The sequence below is a fragment of the Tupaia chinensis genome, unplaced genomic scaffold (assembly GCF_000334495.1).
Source record: "Tupaia chinensis unplaced genomic scaffold, TupChi_1.0 Scaffold143636_1, whole genome shotgun sequence".
NCBI lineage: Eukaryota > Metazoa > Chordata > Mammalia > Scandentia > Tupaiidae > Tupaia > Tupaia belangeri.
The window spans coordinates 888276-903255 of record NW_006203484.1 but is presented as its reverse complement, the minus strand read 5'-3'; the positions used below and the strand labels follow the sequence as shown (position 1 = coordinate 903255).

The following is a 14980-nucleotide window of genomic DNA, read 5'->3' as shown; positions in this document are numbered from 1 at the left end:
GGCTTCTCTCTGTTCTCACATGGAGTAGGTATGGGTCTGATGGCTGGGCCTACGTCCTGCCTGAGCGTGTGCCTGAGTCCTAATTGTGACAATTTTAGGTCAAGGATCTGGGCCATGAGCAATTTGGAAAAGTAACTGGAGTTCAGCTTAGGTCAGCTGCTCGTACAGAAAGGTCAGAGTCGCGTGGTCTGCACCGGTGCCGACTGTCCTGAGGACGGGCAGCCACGTCTGGAGTTCACTTCGAAATCCCGAAATCTTCTGATGGGAAGCACAGGTCACCCGGGTCTGCTGCTAGACCCTGTGAGACCTGGGCGAGGTCAGGACCCTGGGAAGAGCATGGTGAGGTCCAGTGGGCGCCTAATTGTTGTCACTGCCCCAAGCCCCTTTGCCCTGTTAGGATGTGAGGCGCTCGTACGTGTCCTTCCAGGTGGCCCGTCCTGGCTCATCACGTGGGGTCCCAACTTCTGACAAGGACATTTGCTTTTCTTTGCCCACTTAGACCTGCACGGAGCAGGGATTCTTTGCCCACTTAGACCTGCACGGAGCAGGGATTCTTTGCCCACTTAGACCTGCACGGAGCAGGGATTCTTTGCCCACTTAGACCTGCACGGAGCAGGGATTCTTTGCCCACTTAGACCTGCACGGAGCAGGGACGGGCTGGCGTCTTCTGTAACCGCGGGCAGATCACTCATGGCTTCCCTTCTCCCTGCCTAACACGTCGAGGCTCAATCCTTGCATGTGTATTTAGGAGGTGCCCTCTCTCACTTCCTTCGTTTCCTTTCTGCGTGTGTGTGTGCGTGTGTCTGGGAGCCAGTGAGCGTGGGAGCAGCTGAGGACAGCCCCGCCCTCGGAGGAGGTCAGTGCAGAGCCTGCACATGCACGCCGGGGGTCTGAAGTGCATGGACTCTGGCTCTCCCGAGAGGTTGCCAACTCCCTGCCTCCCCATCTCCCCAGAACTTAGGCCGGCCTCACAGGGAGCCTCTGAACTGGGCTGAATTTGAAGCAGCTGCCTTCGCTGCCAAACCTCGACTTGCCTCTGAGGTGCTCCCTGGGCCACTTCCCAGAGCACCCCCTTTGCCTCCCCAACTTCACCCTCCTCCGGTCACGGGTCAGCACCAGCCTGTGGCTTTTCTCTGCACGAAGCGGAACAAGTGAAGCCTGCGTGGCGCACCCTCCATGGCGCGCTCTGAGGTTGGGCGTGGGTGGGCTACACTTGCCAGTTTGCCCCTCGTGCGTCTGAAATGGCCGTGAGACCAATGTCCCCGTGGTTCTGTGACATCTGTCACTCACACTCTTTTCTTCTGAGAGAATTTTTGCTATAGGGTGCATGTGCTCGACAGAGACAGAAAGTGAGAAATCACCCCCAGGGGGGATGGCCACACTGCAGTCCCTTCACCACCATTCTCCCCTCAGGATTTGGGGCATGCACGCACACGTGCCTGGTGTGAGTTTTAAGCCACCAGATCCAGGACTTGAACCCTAGTCGACTATGTGGGCGTGAAGCAATGTAACCATTATGTCACTGGCCAGCCGCAGCACTCCCGATGGGGTGGGACACGTCAGATGCTCTTCAAGGCCACTGCCCGCCCTGCCGTACACTGTGAATTATGCGCTTTCAACAGGGTGCGGCTGACGTCAGACCCACTCTCTTCTGTAACGTCGAGTCGCTCTGTCCGAGCAGGTGGCAGGGGCTGATGGAGCCGAAAGCAAGGAGGGCTTGGCTTCTCTCTGTTCTCACATGGAGTAGGGATGGGTCTGATGGCTGGGCCTACGTCCTGCCTGAGCGTGTGCCTGAGTCCTAATTGTGACAATTTTAGGTCAAGGATCTGGGCCATGAGCAATTTGGAAAAGTAACTGGAGTTCAGCTTAGGTCAGCTGCTCGTACAGAAAGGTCAGAGTCGCGTGGTCTGCACCGGTGCCGACTGTCCTGAGGACGGGCAGCCACGTCTGGAGTTCACTTCGAAATCCCGAAATCTTCTGATGGGAAGCACAGGTCACCCGGGTCTGCTGCTAGACCCTGTGAGACCTGGGCGAGGTCAGGACCCTGGGAAGAGCATGGTGAGGTCCAGTGGGCGCCTAATTGTTGTCACTGCCCCAAGCCCCTTTGCCCTGTTAGGATGTGAGGCGCTCGTACGTGTCCTTCCAGGTGGCCCGTCCTGGCTCATCACGTGGGGTCCCAACTTCTGACAAGGACATTTGCTTTTCTTTGCCCACTTAGACCTGCACGGAGCAGGGATTCTTTGCCCACTTAGACCTGCACGGAGCAGGGATTCTTTGCAGTGTCCAGCTACCCTCCTGTGTGGCCAGCTTACTGGTTCATGGAAAGTGTGGTCTGGAAGCTTGAGCTCTCGTTCATTAACTGTGCCTTACTAACTGGCCAGAGGTCTGCTCGCCCACCTAAACTTCATTTACTAGGGGAATAAACCTGCTTTCATTCTGAAACGTTGAGCTGACGTCGTAACTCATCCGTTGACTCCGACCTGCTGTCGCCTCATTTCCCCCTAACCTGACGCGTAGTAACCTCTGAAAACGTGACTTACCGCTCTCCACCTCCCGTAAACTCATCTCATCAACCACAAGCGTTTGAAGACTTCACGTGGCTGCAGCAGGCTCGTGGCATTCCCGGCAGAGCGGTTTGTAGCTGACTGGTCCCCTAGCCCCTCAGGAGCCCCGGATTCAGTCTTCTCTTTGGGGTCTTTTCTTTTCAGACATGGATCCTACAAAGATCTGCACCGGGAAGGGCGCTGTGACTCTGCGGGCCTCGTCCTCCTACCGGGAAACCCCGAGCAGTAGCCCCGTGAGCCCTCAGGAGACCCCACAACATGAAAGCAAGCCAGGTGCGTGACCCCGAGCCGGGAGGGTGAGGGCCTGCATTTCTGACCTGTTCACGCTGGTGCTGCTGGCCCAGAGACCATGTGGGAGAGCCACTGCTGTGGGTGGGAGTTTTCTTTCTGGAAGGAAATGAAGGGGCAGGTTGAATTGAGGGGATGGCCACTCCCTTGGACCAGGGAGGTAAAGGAGCCAGACGTGCAGATCCTTTCAGCCTGGGTGGCCAGAGTCAGATGGGATGGACACGGCCTGGCAGGAGCGGGTGTGGTGGCAGGAGTCAGATGGGATGGACACGGCCTGGCAGGAGCGGGTGTGGTGCCAGGAGTCAGATGGGATGGACGTGGCCTGGCAGGAGTGGGGTGTGGTGGCAGGAGTCACATGGGACAGATGGGGCCTGGCAGGAGTGGGGTGTGGTGGGCGGAGTCCGATGGGATGGGCGTGGCCCGGCGGGCGAGCGGGTGTGGTGGCAGGAGTCAGATGGGATGGACACGGCCTGGCAGGAGCGGGTGTGGTGCCAGGAGTCAGATGGGATGGACGTGGCCTGGCAGGAGTGGGGTGTGGTGGCCGGAGTCAGATGGGTTGGATGCAGCCTGGCAGAAGTGGGGTGTGGTGGCAGGAGTCACTTGGGACAGATGGGGCCTGGCAGGAGCAGGTTGTGGTGGCCAGAGTCAGATGGGACGCATGTGGCCTGGCAGGAGCGGGGTGTGGTGGCCGGAGTCAGATGGGATGGACAGTGCCATTGTCAGCATCCTGGAAACAGGTGCTGAGGCCCGAGGCCGAAGGTTGGGCACGAGCTCTGTTCTGGTAGGGTTGGACCCGAGGCCCACAGCACCAACAGCTGGCAGAGTAGCTTCGTGGTCCTGTGTTCCTGAGCTCACACTTGCTTCCTGACCCGCTGCAGTTCCCCACTCTCCTCCAGGGAAGGTGGGGTGTGGAGAGGAGGACAGATCCTTTCTGAAGCTAACCTAACCTAGCATTTCCAAGCCTGACTGGGAAGATCCAGCTCCCAAACTGGAGGACACGTGGGTAAGGGAGAATCCTAAGGGATGAAACAAAGAAAAAGGTCTTACTGCAGCCTCATGACCCAAGAAAATGCCCTCATCACCCTCCTGGCCATGAGTGGAGGGCAGCGGACAGGAGCCTCGCGCTCCCTCTAGTGGTTACAGAGTGGCAGGACACAGTGGCAGTCTGTGCTTCACCCTGCACCTGGTTCGAAGCACCTCGTAGGCACTCTCTTGATCCAAAATAGTTTTGTATTTTACAAACTTCCCCTAACTAAATGACTTCATCAAAATGACTTCATCAAAACCTTTTCACCAGAGCATCAGCAGACTGGGTGGACGTGGCCAGGTCAGGCGTTTGGCCGTGTTGGTGCGGAGTGTCATCACCCACGGCCCAGGAGACCGAGTCTTTACTCAAGAAGAGGCGGAGAGCCTGCTCTGGGTGGTGGGATACCCAGCTTCCTGTCTGGGGTATCCTGAGACCTTGTGGCCTGGTGCCTCTGTGCCTGATGACCCGAGTGCCAAGGCCCAGGTCAGCGCTCGCGTTTTAATTCTGCGCCAGTTGGCTCCAGTCTTTACCGCCTGATTCCTGACCACAAAGCCAGCGTTCAGCATGAGGTTTCTGGACCTACAGCCAGCCCACTTCACCCACTTCAGCTCTTCACTTGCTCTCCAGAAAGGACAGAAGCAAAAAGCCATCGTACAGAAATTGAAGTTGAAGCATTCAAGGTTCCCTTTACCTCCACTGGGGCAGTCATTTTTTTTACGAGTACGCATGTGAGAACTGAAGCCCACTGAGGAGCTGGAGGGAAGGGTCTTCTCACACCGACTGCAAGTTCAAGAGTTTCCCAAAACCACCCTCAGGTTTAATACTGTGCCATTGAAAACTGTTATACTCATAGTTGTGGTTCATTATAGAAAAAGGGTACAGATTAAAATCAGCCATAAGGGGACCTGCGGGTGGCATAACGCTTACATTGCTGGACTCCCATGTAGCTGACCGCAGTCCGGGTCCTGGACTTGGCGGCTTAAAACTCACACCAGGTGCGTGTGCATGTGCACATACCCAAAATCCCAAGAGAAGAATGGAAAAGAAGGATTGCAGCATGCTATCTTCCCTGGGGGATGATTTCTCGCTTTCTGTCTCTCTGTTTCTCTGTCTCTCCAGTGAGCATGTGGTGCCTGGGAGCAAAAATCACTCTCTTAAAAAACAAAAACAAAAGCAAAAAAACAAAAACACTGCCAGAAGATGTGCAAAGTGTGGAGTCCGGGGAAATCCCAAGTGCAGAGCTTCCATTCTTGTCTCCCCATGGAGTCACACCAGCATGTGACAGTATATGCCAACCATTGCCAACCAGAAGCTCACCTGTGCCTCTGTGCCCAGCATTTGTGTTGGGGCTCCGTTACCTAGGCAGGCATGACCCACTGCGCATGGCGGATCCCAGTCTCCCGGTGTCTCAAAGCCCCAACCCCAGACCATATCAGCGGGTGGCTTAAAGCCTCCGGTTAAACATAGACACCGCTATCAGGCATGGCATTCCAGGGCTTAGAAATTACCTCCCAGAGCAGAGGGGAAAAGCCGGGCCTCTTTCTGTGTAAAGTTAAATTCTCTATTATACAACATGAATTAAAAAGTAAACATGAGATTTGGAGCAGCCTGCGTCCTGCTTTTAACACCTGTCATCTTAAATACTCTTGGATATTTTACCAAAACATAATTCAGACTGACCCGGTGAACAATTATCCTAAGATCCCTAGAAGAACTGATCAGCAAAAGTACTTCAGAACAGGCTAAAATGAAATTAGCACAGAATGATATTTTGAAAAAAACAAAAAACAAAAAACAAGTCTCAGGAGGCTACAGCCACGAGGTAGAAAAGATTGTATATAAAGAACACATGTGGGGGACCAGCAGTTAGCGTAATGGATATGTCACTGGACTCCCATGTAGTCGACTGGTTCACGTCCTGGACCCGGTGGTTTAAACTCACGCCGGGTGCGTGTGCGTGCATGCCCAAGATCCCGAGAGGAGAAAGGAGGAGAAGGGATTGTGGCGTGGCCATGATTTTTCATTTTCTGTCTCTCTGTCTTTTTGGTGAGTGCACGCCCCCTATAGCAAAAACCTCTCCACACACACACACAAAAAAACAAACAACAAAAAACACACATGTAGAAAAGTAAATTATACTTATTGTAGAAAGGCTAGGTCTCTTCAGGGCTGCAAAACCTATCTGGGATCCAATTTTCCAAGACCCGCTCCACACTTCAGGAGCTTTAAGATAGCATTTACTGAAAGACGCTTTTGATAGTCGCATCAGTCGGGGTTAATAATTGATGATTGTGTGTGTAAAATTTCATCCTCCTGCACTTGGGTACCGATGGCCCTGGGCCAGGTTCAGAGGCCAAGTCCCAGTGAAGAATGATAAGACAGCAGAAGCACAGCTCTCTAATAAGGCAGAGGGGAACGCCTACCGAGGTCCTGGGATGGCTTTTGGGGTGGGGTAGTGGGGAACGTCCTAAAGAGTTGGAATGCGAAGAAAAAGTGTGTCAGTCCCCAAGGATATTATGTTCTTGGTACTATTTATCAGACAGCAGAGATCAATGACTGTCATTTATGTCTAAGGGGAATTGTGTTTTCTTATGTTTTGAATTCTGGTTTCTATGAAGTACATACTTAATACCAAATACCATATACTGTATTTTTCTTTCTCTTTTTTTTTTTTTGCCATAGGGCATGTGTGCTTGTTGGAGAGAGAGAAAGCATCCTCAGGATGGATGGCCATGCCACGGTCCCGTCTCCTCCTTTCTCCTCCAGATTTTAGGCACACAAGCACATACACTCGACCTGAGTTTTTTAAGCCACTGGGCCTGAGACTTGAACCATGGTTGGCTACGTGGGAGTCCAGCAATGCAACCATTACGCTATCAGCCAGTCCCAATACTATATGCTTTGATTTACTAGCGGGCTGTGGTGATGCCATAATCCTCATGACTCAAGAAAGGTCGGTATCTCCAGTTCACTGATGAGGCGTGGCCATTTGCTTCAGGATGTGCGGTTAACAAGGTAGAGAATCTGGGCTCAAACAAGGCACCTGGATGTCAAAACGAGAGTCCTGGGAGCAGCAGTTAGCGTAATGGCTATATCGCTGGACTCCCACATAGTCGACCATGGGTCAAGTCCCGGACCTGGTGGCTTAAACTCATCCTGGGCGTGTGCATGTGTGCCCAAGATCCCGAGAGGAAAATGGAGGAGAAGGGATTGTGGCATGGCCATCCCCCCTGGGGGGTGATTTCTCACTTTCTATCTCTATCTCTCTCTGTCTTTCTGGTGACCGCACGCGCCCTATAGCAGAAACCTCTCAAACAAACAAACAAAAACATGAGAGTCCTTTTATGATACCCAGAGGTTTGGAAGAACATTCACATTGTAACCTTCTAGGACCCATGTCTTTGCCAGTGTACTTTGAATAGAACTGACCCAGCTGAGAGCCAAAACGAGCAAAAAGTATGTCCCTCAGTCCATGTGCAGTTTGCATCCTTGAGTAGCCCTTCAGTCAGGACTTACCGACACTTCGTGTATGCACAACTAGTACATTTGATAGAATGCTTTGGCAAAGGTGCACTAGAAACAGCAACCAAAGAGGTCTGGCTCCGTCGCACCGTGCTTAAGGGAGCCAGATCCCACATGGCCAGCTGCAGTGTGAAGACCAGCCAGCCTGGCTGCTTGGGAGACACATGCCCCAAATCCTGACAGGATGGAGAAGTGGAGGAGAAGGGATTATGGCATCACCACAGCCCGCTAGGTGGTACTTCCTCCCTGTCTCTCTCTCTCTGTCTCTGGCAATTAAAAAGGAAGGAAAGGGAAAGGAAAATGAGGAGAAAAGGCGTCTTAGAAAAGGAGTTTCAGCCTAGCTGCAGTGGTGCAGTCACTGAACGGCAGTGCTGCAAGCCACATGGCTGACTGCAGCCGTGGATCCCGTCAGCCTGAAATCTGCGGGGCATGTCTGCATGCACCCAAGGTCCTGAGGAGTTGGAGCCCTGGGGGAAGGGGTCATGCATGACAGGGCCTTGTTGAGGGTGCTCCGCGCTCGTGTGTGCCCGCGTGCTCAATCATGAATAAAATAACCTTAGGAAAGAAAAAGAAAAGGTGGAACATTAAAAGTGGTAGATATGGAGCCAGCAGGTGGCATGGCGGTTAAGGTGCTGGGCTTCCACATGGCCCACCATGGTTCAAGCCCCAGACCTGGCAACTTGAGAAGCATGCGTGTGTGTTTGTGCCCAAAATTCCGGGAGGAAAATAGAGGTGAAGGGATTGCAGCATGGCCGTTGCCCTGGTGTGCGTCAGGAATGATCTCTCACTGTCCCTCAGTCTGTCTCTGTTCTCTGGTGAGCACATGCTCTACGATTTATAAAGGCAGAAGGGCTGATGTGAGAGAGGATGGGAACTCTTGTCGCAACATGCCCTTGGTGTTTGAGGACCTGCCAGGTGTGAGGATCTCTGAGCCAGGACCAAGAGGGTGCAACAGTGAGTGTTCAGCACGGTGACTTTTAGAGATACTTTCTGATATGTGACCCCGGATTCCTGAGCTACCCTGTGAGGCGTATGTAGGGCAAGAATTACGTTTTACGGATGAGAGATGTGAAAGTTAGTGTGGTTAACAAGCTTGCCCCTGTTCACACAGCCAGTACACTGTAGAAAAGTGAGCAAAACACAAGTCCTGTCAATTTCCCAACTATGTGTTTGGGGGAGAGGGGGAAAGAACACAGAATTGTTCATAAGGAACTGGCAGAAATGTAAAAGGCAAGTTGCTCAAAGGATATAGAACTGAGTCATTTTATAAAAACTCTGGAGTGGGGAGGGCACAGTGATTTTAAAAAGATACAGTTAATTTTCCAGAATAAGGATGTTTTTGGGTACTATGTATCAGTGGTTCTCTAGGTGTGGTGTGTGGACCACCAACCTCAGCATCTCCTGGTAGCTTGTTAGAAATGCACATTCTTGGAGCCCACGGGGGCGTGGTGGCCGACCATGGTTCGAGTCCCAGACCTGGTGGCTTTCTTTCTCACTTTCTCTCTCTGTCTCTCTCCATTTCTCTCTGGTGAATACCTGTAGCAAATTTTAAAATGATACCAGTAATAAATAAAATTTAAAAAGTAATTCTTTTTAAAAAGAAAAAAAAAAGAAATGTAGATTCTCAACTGCACCTGTCACCCACTGAATCAGCAGTTGGGAGTGGGCTCAGAATCTGTGTTAACTACCTCGCCCCTGATTCTGATGCAGTCAAACCACTGCTGAATACGGCTGTAAACCGCTCACAATCTTCCTCTGCCTTGCTTTGTGTTCTGACACCTGTTAGCTACCATCGTCTTCCTGGGCTGTAGCTTCTACTTTGTGGCTGATGGTGTAGTTGGTGGCAGTGGGTGGAGGAGAGACATGGCACTTGGATTCTAGAAAACTGGGTTGACTGCTTTCTCCCTGGCTGTGTGACTTCAGATGAGGCAGTTGGTCTCTCTATTTACTCATCCATTGTAGAGTTATTACCTGTCTCAAAAGTTGTCTTGTGCACTAAATTAAATACTAAGTAGGGGCCAGCCAGGTGGCACGATGGTTGAGGTGCTGAACTCCCACATGAGTGACTGGTTCAAGTCCCGGACCTGACAGCTTGCTTTCTCGCTCCCCCCCCGCCGCCCCATCTCTTCCTGATCAAATTAAAATAATAATACTAATATATAATAATTTTTAATGAAACAATCTAAAAAAGGTAGGGTCAGCTCAAGTGCAGTTCCCAAGCCTGGAGAGTACAAATGAACAAAATGACAGAATTCAGGATGGTTTTATATTTAAAATAGTTGAAAAATCAGAAGAAAGATGGTATTGCACATTGCATGAAAATGATATGAAATTCACATTTTAGTGTCCATAAAGCAAGGTTTGCTGGGCCACAGCCATGCACGTTTATATGCACGTCACCTGTGGGTGCTTTTGTGCTACGACGACAAAGTCGGGGGGTGGGTGTGACTGATACTGTATGGCCTGCAAAACCAGAATATTTACTGCCTGGCCCTTTACGGGAAGTGTGCACATCCCTTTCTGGAGACATGACAGTGCAGAAATGTTCATATATTGGGGCCGGCAGGTAGCATAGTGATTAAGATGCTGGACTCCCATGCATTCAACCGTGGTTCCAGTCCCGGATCTGGTGGCTTGAACCTCACTCAGGGTGCGTATGCATGTGTGCCCAAAATCCTGAGAGGAGGATGGAAAAGAAGGGATTGTGGTGTGGCCATCCCCTCTGGGGGGTGATTTCTCGCTTTCTGTCTTTCTGTCTCTCCAGTGAACACACATGCTCTATAGGGAAAATCTCTCAATAAAAGAAAAAGTTGATAAATGACACACACTGAGTCTTGCCAGGCATGGCCTTGAGCATTTCACATGTGTTACATTATTGAGTTCTTATCAAACTCTTTGAAGCAGGCAAATCATTATTCCCATTTTTTTTCAGATGGATAAACTGAGGTTTATAATTTGCTCAGAGCCACAGAGCTCATAGGTGGTAGAGCCAGGATTTGAACAGAGTCCAGCTGGTTCCCAGCTGAGCTTTTAGCCACTCTGCTGCCCTGCAGTGGCTGGGAAGGCTGAAGGGAGACAAAGGTGCCTTGGAGTGTGGTGAACACTCAGGTGCTGAGATTTTGAAAACAATCCTTATCATGCAGATACCTCTGGGCTTCCATCATGTTTTTCCTACCCCAGCTCCACCACCCCTGAAAGAAGTGTCTCTCCGCCTCTCCCCCTGCTGGGTCTGCCGATTAGCCCGGCCTGCAATGAGGAGCAGGATTCTGGGCCCACGGCAGGCCCTGGAAAGGGAAGCAGTTAGTGAGCAGGAACTGGGCCCAGAGAGTTCTGTTGCCTTTTTGTCTGTAAAATAAGAATGTCAAGGGACAATTGTTTCTTCATCGCAGTGAATGTGAGCCTTGTGTTTTCAAAGGTCAGCGCCTGTGAGCACATCGGGGTTTCGAGTGGGTTCCTATGGTAATCAGGCCATCGTGACTGAGGCCATTCTGTGTCAGACAGCGGGGTGCGGGTTTTCATCCTTCTCTGCCCAGTTCATGCGCGTTTCCTGCAAACGTAACCATTTCTGTCCCCGCTTCCCTCCTCGTTTTCACCCGCTGCACACCACATGCAGGTCTGGAGCCAGAGAGTCCCTCAGCAGGTACGATTTCTCTTCCTTTCCTACTGTGCTGACTTTTCCCAGGGACCCCTGAATTAGAGGGGACCGGGAATATCCTCTGTGAGTCACAGGGTTTTTTTCTGTCTTCCAGATGAGTGGAGGCTTTCTTCCAGCGCAGATGCCAATGGGAATGCCCGGCCCTCTTCCCTCGCTGCCAAGGGCTACCGAAGTGTGCATCCCAACCTCCCTTCTGACAGGCCGCAGGTAGGCACGTGCCCAAGGCGGGTGGGGCTGGCAAGAGTACCTGGTCTTGAGTCTTGGAGCTTGGCTGTGACCTCCTGCTTACCAGGCCGGTAGCAGAGCAGCTTTTTGGCCAGTTCTGGAAAAGCTCTGTAAGGACTAGAATTAGTAGAAACACTGGGGGGAAGGAGAGCAGAGGCCTGGGGTGGGGTTGGTCTGTAGGTGTTTTCTAGGTTCGACATGTACCTGGAAATATTCTGAAAGACCAAAGTCCTTCTACCTTGGATAAGTAGGACAGAGGTCTGAATTTATTTTTTAGAAAACTCTGTAGTTGAATATTCAAGAGAAGAGTGCGTCTTGTGTTTTCCCCCCCGGTTCTCTGGAGTTGGGGCTGTAAGAGGTGTAGTAATTGTGTCCCTTCAGAGTGAGGTCAGGTAGCTGTGACCCTCAGTCCAGCAGCCCAGGAGCAGGCAGCTGGAATCCAGATGGCAGCACGGAGTCGCTTACACAGCCTGGGTCACCCCTGCAAAGCACACCCCAGGAGCCTTCCTTCTTGGAGCAGGACTGATTCTGCTTAAGTCTCGCCCCTACGTGGTTTTCCTACCTTTCTTCCTCCTCCCTGTTGCTGCTTTGCCATTTCCATGGGAGGAAGAACCCTGCCTCCGTCGGCCGCTCTGCAGAGTGCGTTTTCACACAGAGGAGCCACACCGTGGGCTGACGGCCTTTCTCGTGAAGGAAGCTGTGCCACCCCCACTGGTGCAGGGAGGTGCCCCTGTGCAGGGCCACTTCCTGGGGCCTGCCCCCGTGAGGGAGCTCCCAGAATTCACAAGCCGGTCCTTCCCGGTCCCGCCCCCTTCTGTGATGACCCTCTGGCCCCCTACTTCTGAGGAGCCAGCACTGCACTGAGCGCTGAAAGGAAACTGAGCCGGAGATCAAGTGTTCTTCCTCCACGCAGACCCCTGTCTCCCAGGCTGCGGAATCATCCTCCCCGTGTGCCGAGGAGTACCACCTGCCACCCGCCAGGACTTGCCGTGCAGAGGACAGCCATGTGCACACGGGCACTGGTCAGCACTGGGAGCCACGGCCGTGCTCGGCCTCCCAGCGTCCTCATTGGTCACAGGAACGTGGGAGGTCACTCGCCTGCCACGCGGCTCACTGCAGCTTTGCCTCCACCACCACGTGCCGTGTGTAAGCTGCTGCGGCGGCAGTCACGCGTCCCTCCGTCCTGGAGCGCACAGTCAGCTCTGGCGGGATTAGCGGACGGTGCTGATTAGTTCACAGCTACTGCAGAAGTACACCCACTCCCACCAGCAGAGATTCAGCCACGGGGCAACTGTCATCCTTTTGGTTTCGTAGCTCACCTAAAGAGATCACTCCGATAGCATGTGAAGTAAACGAAAATGCCCCTTCAATCCGTTTGTTTTCCACAGCTCTCCTGAGCTGTGTCACACCCCTGTGTTACACGTCGCCTTCGAGGGCTTCGTAAGAGTGAGCCTCAGAAGGAGGGTGAGCATCTCGTGACATCGACACAGAGCGCGTTTGCTTAGCTGTCACCATGCAAGAATTCTCCGAAACCTTTAGCTCATGCATTACCCCTCGGATTTGGTTTTCCAACGCAAACATGACAATCCGTGCAGCCACTGCCAGAGCTACAGAATAGCCAAGGAGGCTGGGTGGTGACTGCCCAGGTGTGCGAACCAGGGCCTTGAGAGCCGCCCTCACATCTAAGGCCTGTGGTGGGGTCTAGGAGGCTCCCAGGCAGGATGGCAGCCCTGCATCCCGTCAGCCTGGAGCTGCTGCCCAGCTCCCCCACCTCAGTGACAAGGAACCTGGGCTTCCCTCCCGCTGACAGCGTCGTGGCGGTCCTCAGTGCAGGCGGGGACTGGTAGTTTCTGGATCTGTATAAACTATAAACATACCAGATTTTTCCAGAAGCCTCATTTAAAAATTCCCTCAAAAAATCATAAAGGGAGGACCAGTAGATGGCGTAATGGTTATGCCGCTGGACTCCCATATAGTCGACTGCAGTTCGAGTCCCAGACCCGGTGGCTTAAACTCATGCCAGATGCGTGTGCATGTGTGTCCCAGATCCCGAGAGGAGAATGGAAGAGAAGGGATTACAGTGTGACCATCCCTCCTGGGTTGGGGGTGGTTTCTCACTTTCTGTCTCTGTCTGGTGAATGCATGTGCCCTATAGCAAAAACCTCTCAAAAAAAAAAATGGTAAAGGAAATTTTATTATAGCCAACTGGGTGGGAATGCGAACTGCACGTGTGTTTCCTAGGAAGGGTGGGGGGGGCGTCTTTTAAAAGTTCGTGGAAAGCACGTATTCTGAAGAAACTGTTTTTCAAAAACATTGCACCAAAATAAACTCATACTTTAATTCCACCTTTCCATGAACTTTTTAAAGTCACCTCGTACCATGGTACGAAAAGCAATCCCTTCTGCAAGAAGTCACTATGCCTAGCCCCCTCCTCCTCTTTTTTTTTTTTTTTTAAATAGGCTTTTGCCATAGGACATGTGTGTTTGCCAAAGAGAGACAGAGAGAGGAAAAACGAGAACTCAGTTCCCAGAGGAAATGGCCACACCACCATCTCTTCTCCTCTCTGGATTTTGGGCACACATGTACATGAACCTGATGTGATTTTTAGGCCACCGGGTCCGGGACTCAAACCAGTATCAGCCATATAGGAGTCCAGCGCCTTAACCACCACGCCACCTGTTGGCCCCTCTCCCTCCTTTAGAGCTAAAAGCAGCCCCAGGACAGGAGGATCTTAGGCCTGAGAGTGCTGTGAATGCCCTGGGGAAGTGTCCTCTCTGCAGGGTCAAAGCCCAGGAAGGCTGGGACCTGAGGTAATGCAGCCCTGGGACCATATATGGCCGTAGCTGAATTAAGTTAAAACTCACTGAAACGGATTTCTATCTTTGGACAAGAGACCACATGTGGGAAAGCCGCGTCGCTTAACCCAAAGCATAGTGTCTTTGCTTGCCTCCTGACATGTCACCAGCTTACCCGGCAGCCCCTTGGTGTGTGCTTGTCCAGGCCTCCGTTTCTGGGGTGTAAACACCTCAGCCTCCAGTCTGAGCTCAGGAGACCACGTGACTTCATCTGGAAGTGCAGCTCTTGCTGACTGGGGAGAGGGCTGTTCCCTTTGTGCTCGGCTGGCATCAGCCCGTGCTGCTGTCCCATCGGACGTCCTCTGGGGAGGACAGACGTGGGGTTAACCGAGGACGCTCAGATAACTGCTTCTCCATTTAGGGTATTTGCAACCTGAAAACTGAGCTCACCTCTTCAAATGTCCCATCCCTGTGCTACCCACCCTCCAGCAAAACCAAAAGTAAACTAAAATGAAAGCGACCCTAAAGTAGGCATGCAGCCCCGCACCCGTGCACCCCCACATTCACCAGATAGTGACTAGCCTCTGATGCAGCCCGTCTGTGCAGTCTGGAGGAAGGGTCTAGTTTTCCTCTAGTGCTGGGGTATCTTTAAAAGCAAGGGCCAGGGGAGAAGATCAAGGAAAATGACCTTTGCCTGGTCTAACTCCCAGCTGAGCCCCAGGTTGTCAGATGGCTCACAGAGGTGAGACTTGGTCTGGAGAGGTGCCCTGTTTCCTGACTCTGAGACCCAGGGGGGCGCCGCATGGAGGGGAGCGGGTGTGGGTGTGAACTTGGCTGTTTAGCCCTGACCCTGTAACTGGAGCTTTGGGTTGCAGCTGTAAGTCGGAGACTGATCACCCGCCCC

At 52.3% G+C, this 14980-nt stretch overlaps 1 protein-coding gene across 1 annotated transcript in view; it reads left to right on the top strand.

The window, feature by feature from the left end:
- The window catches only part of SORBS1 (sorbin and SH3 domain containing 1), a 140974-nt gene that overhangs the window by 10127 nt on the left and 115867 nt on the right, over window positions 1-14980 (top strand). The window contains 3 exon segments of the mRNA XM_027766694.1: window positions 2709-2837; window positions 11015-11041; window positions 11151-11263. Coding sequence (XP_027622495.1) covers window positions 2709-2837; window positions 11015-11041; window positions 11151-11263 — 269 coding nt within the window.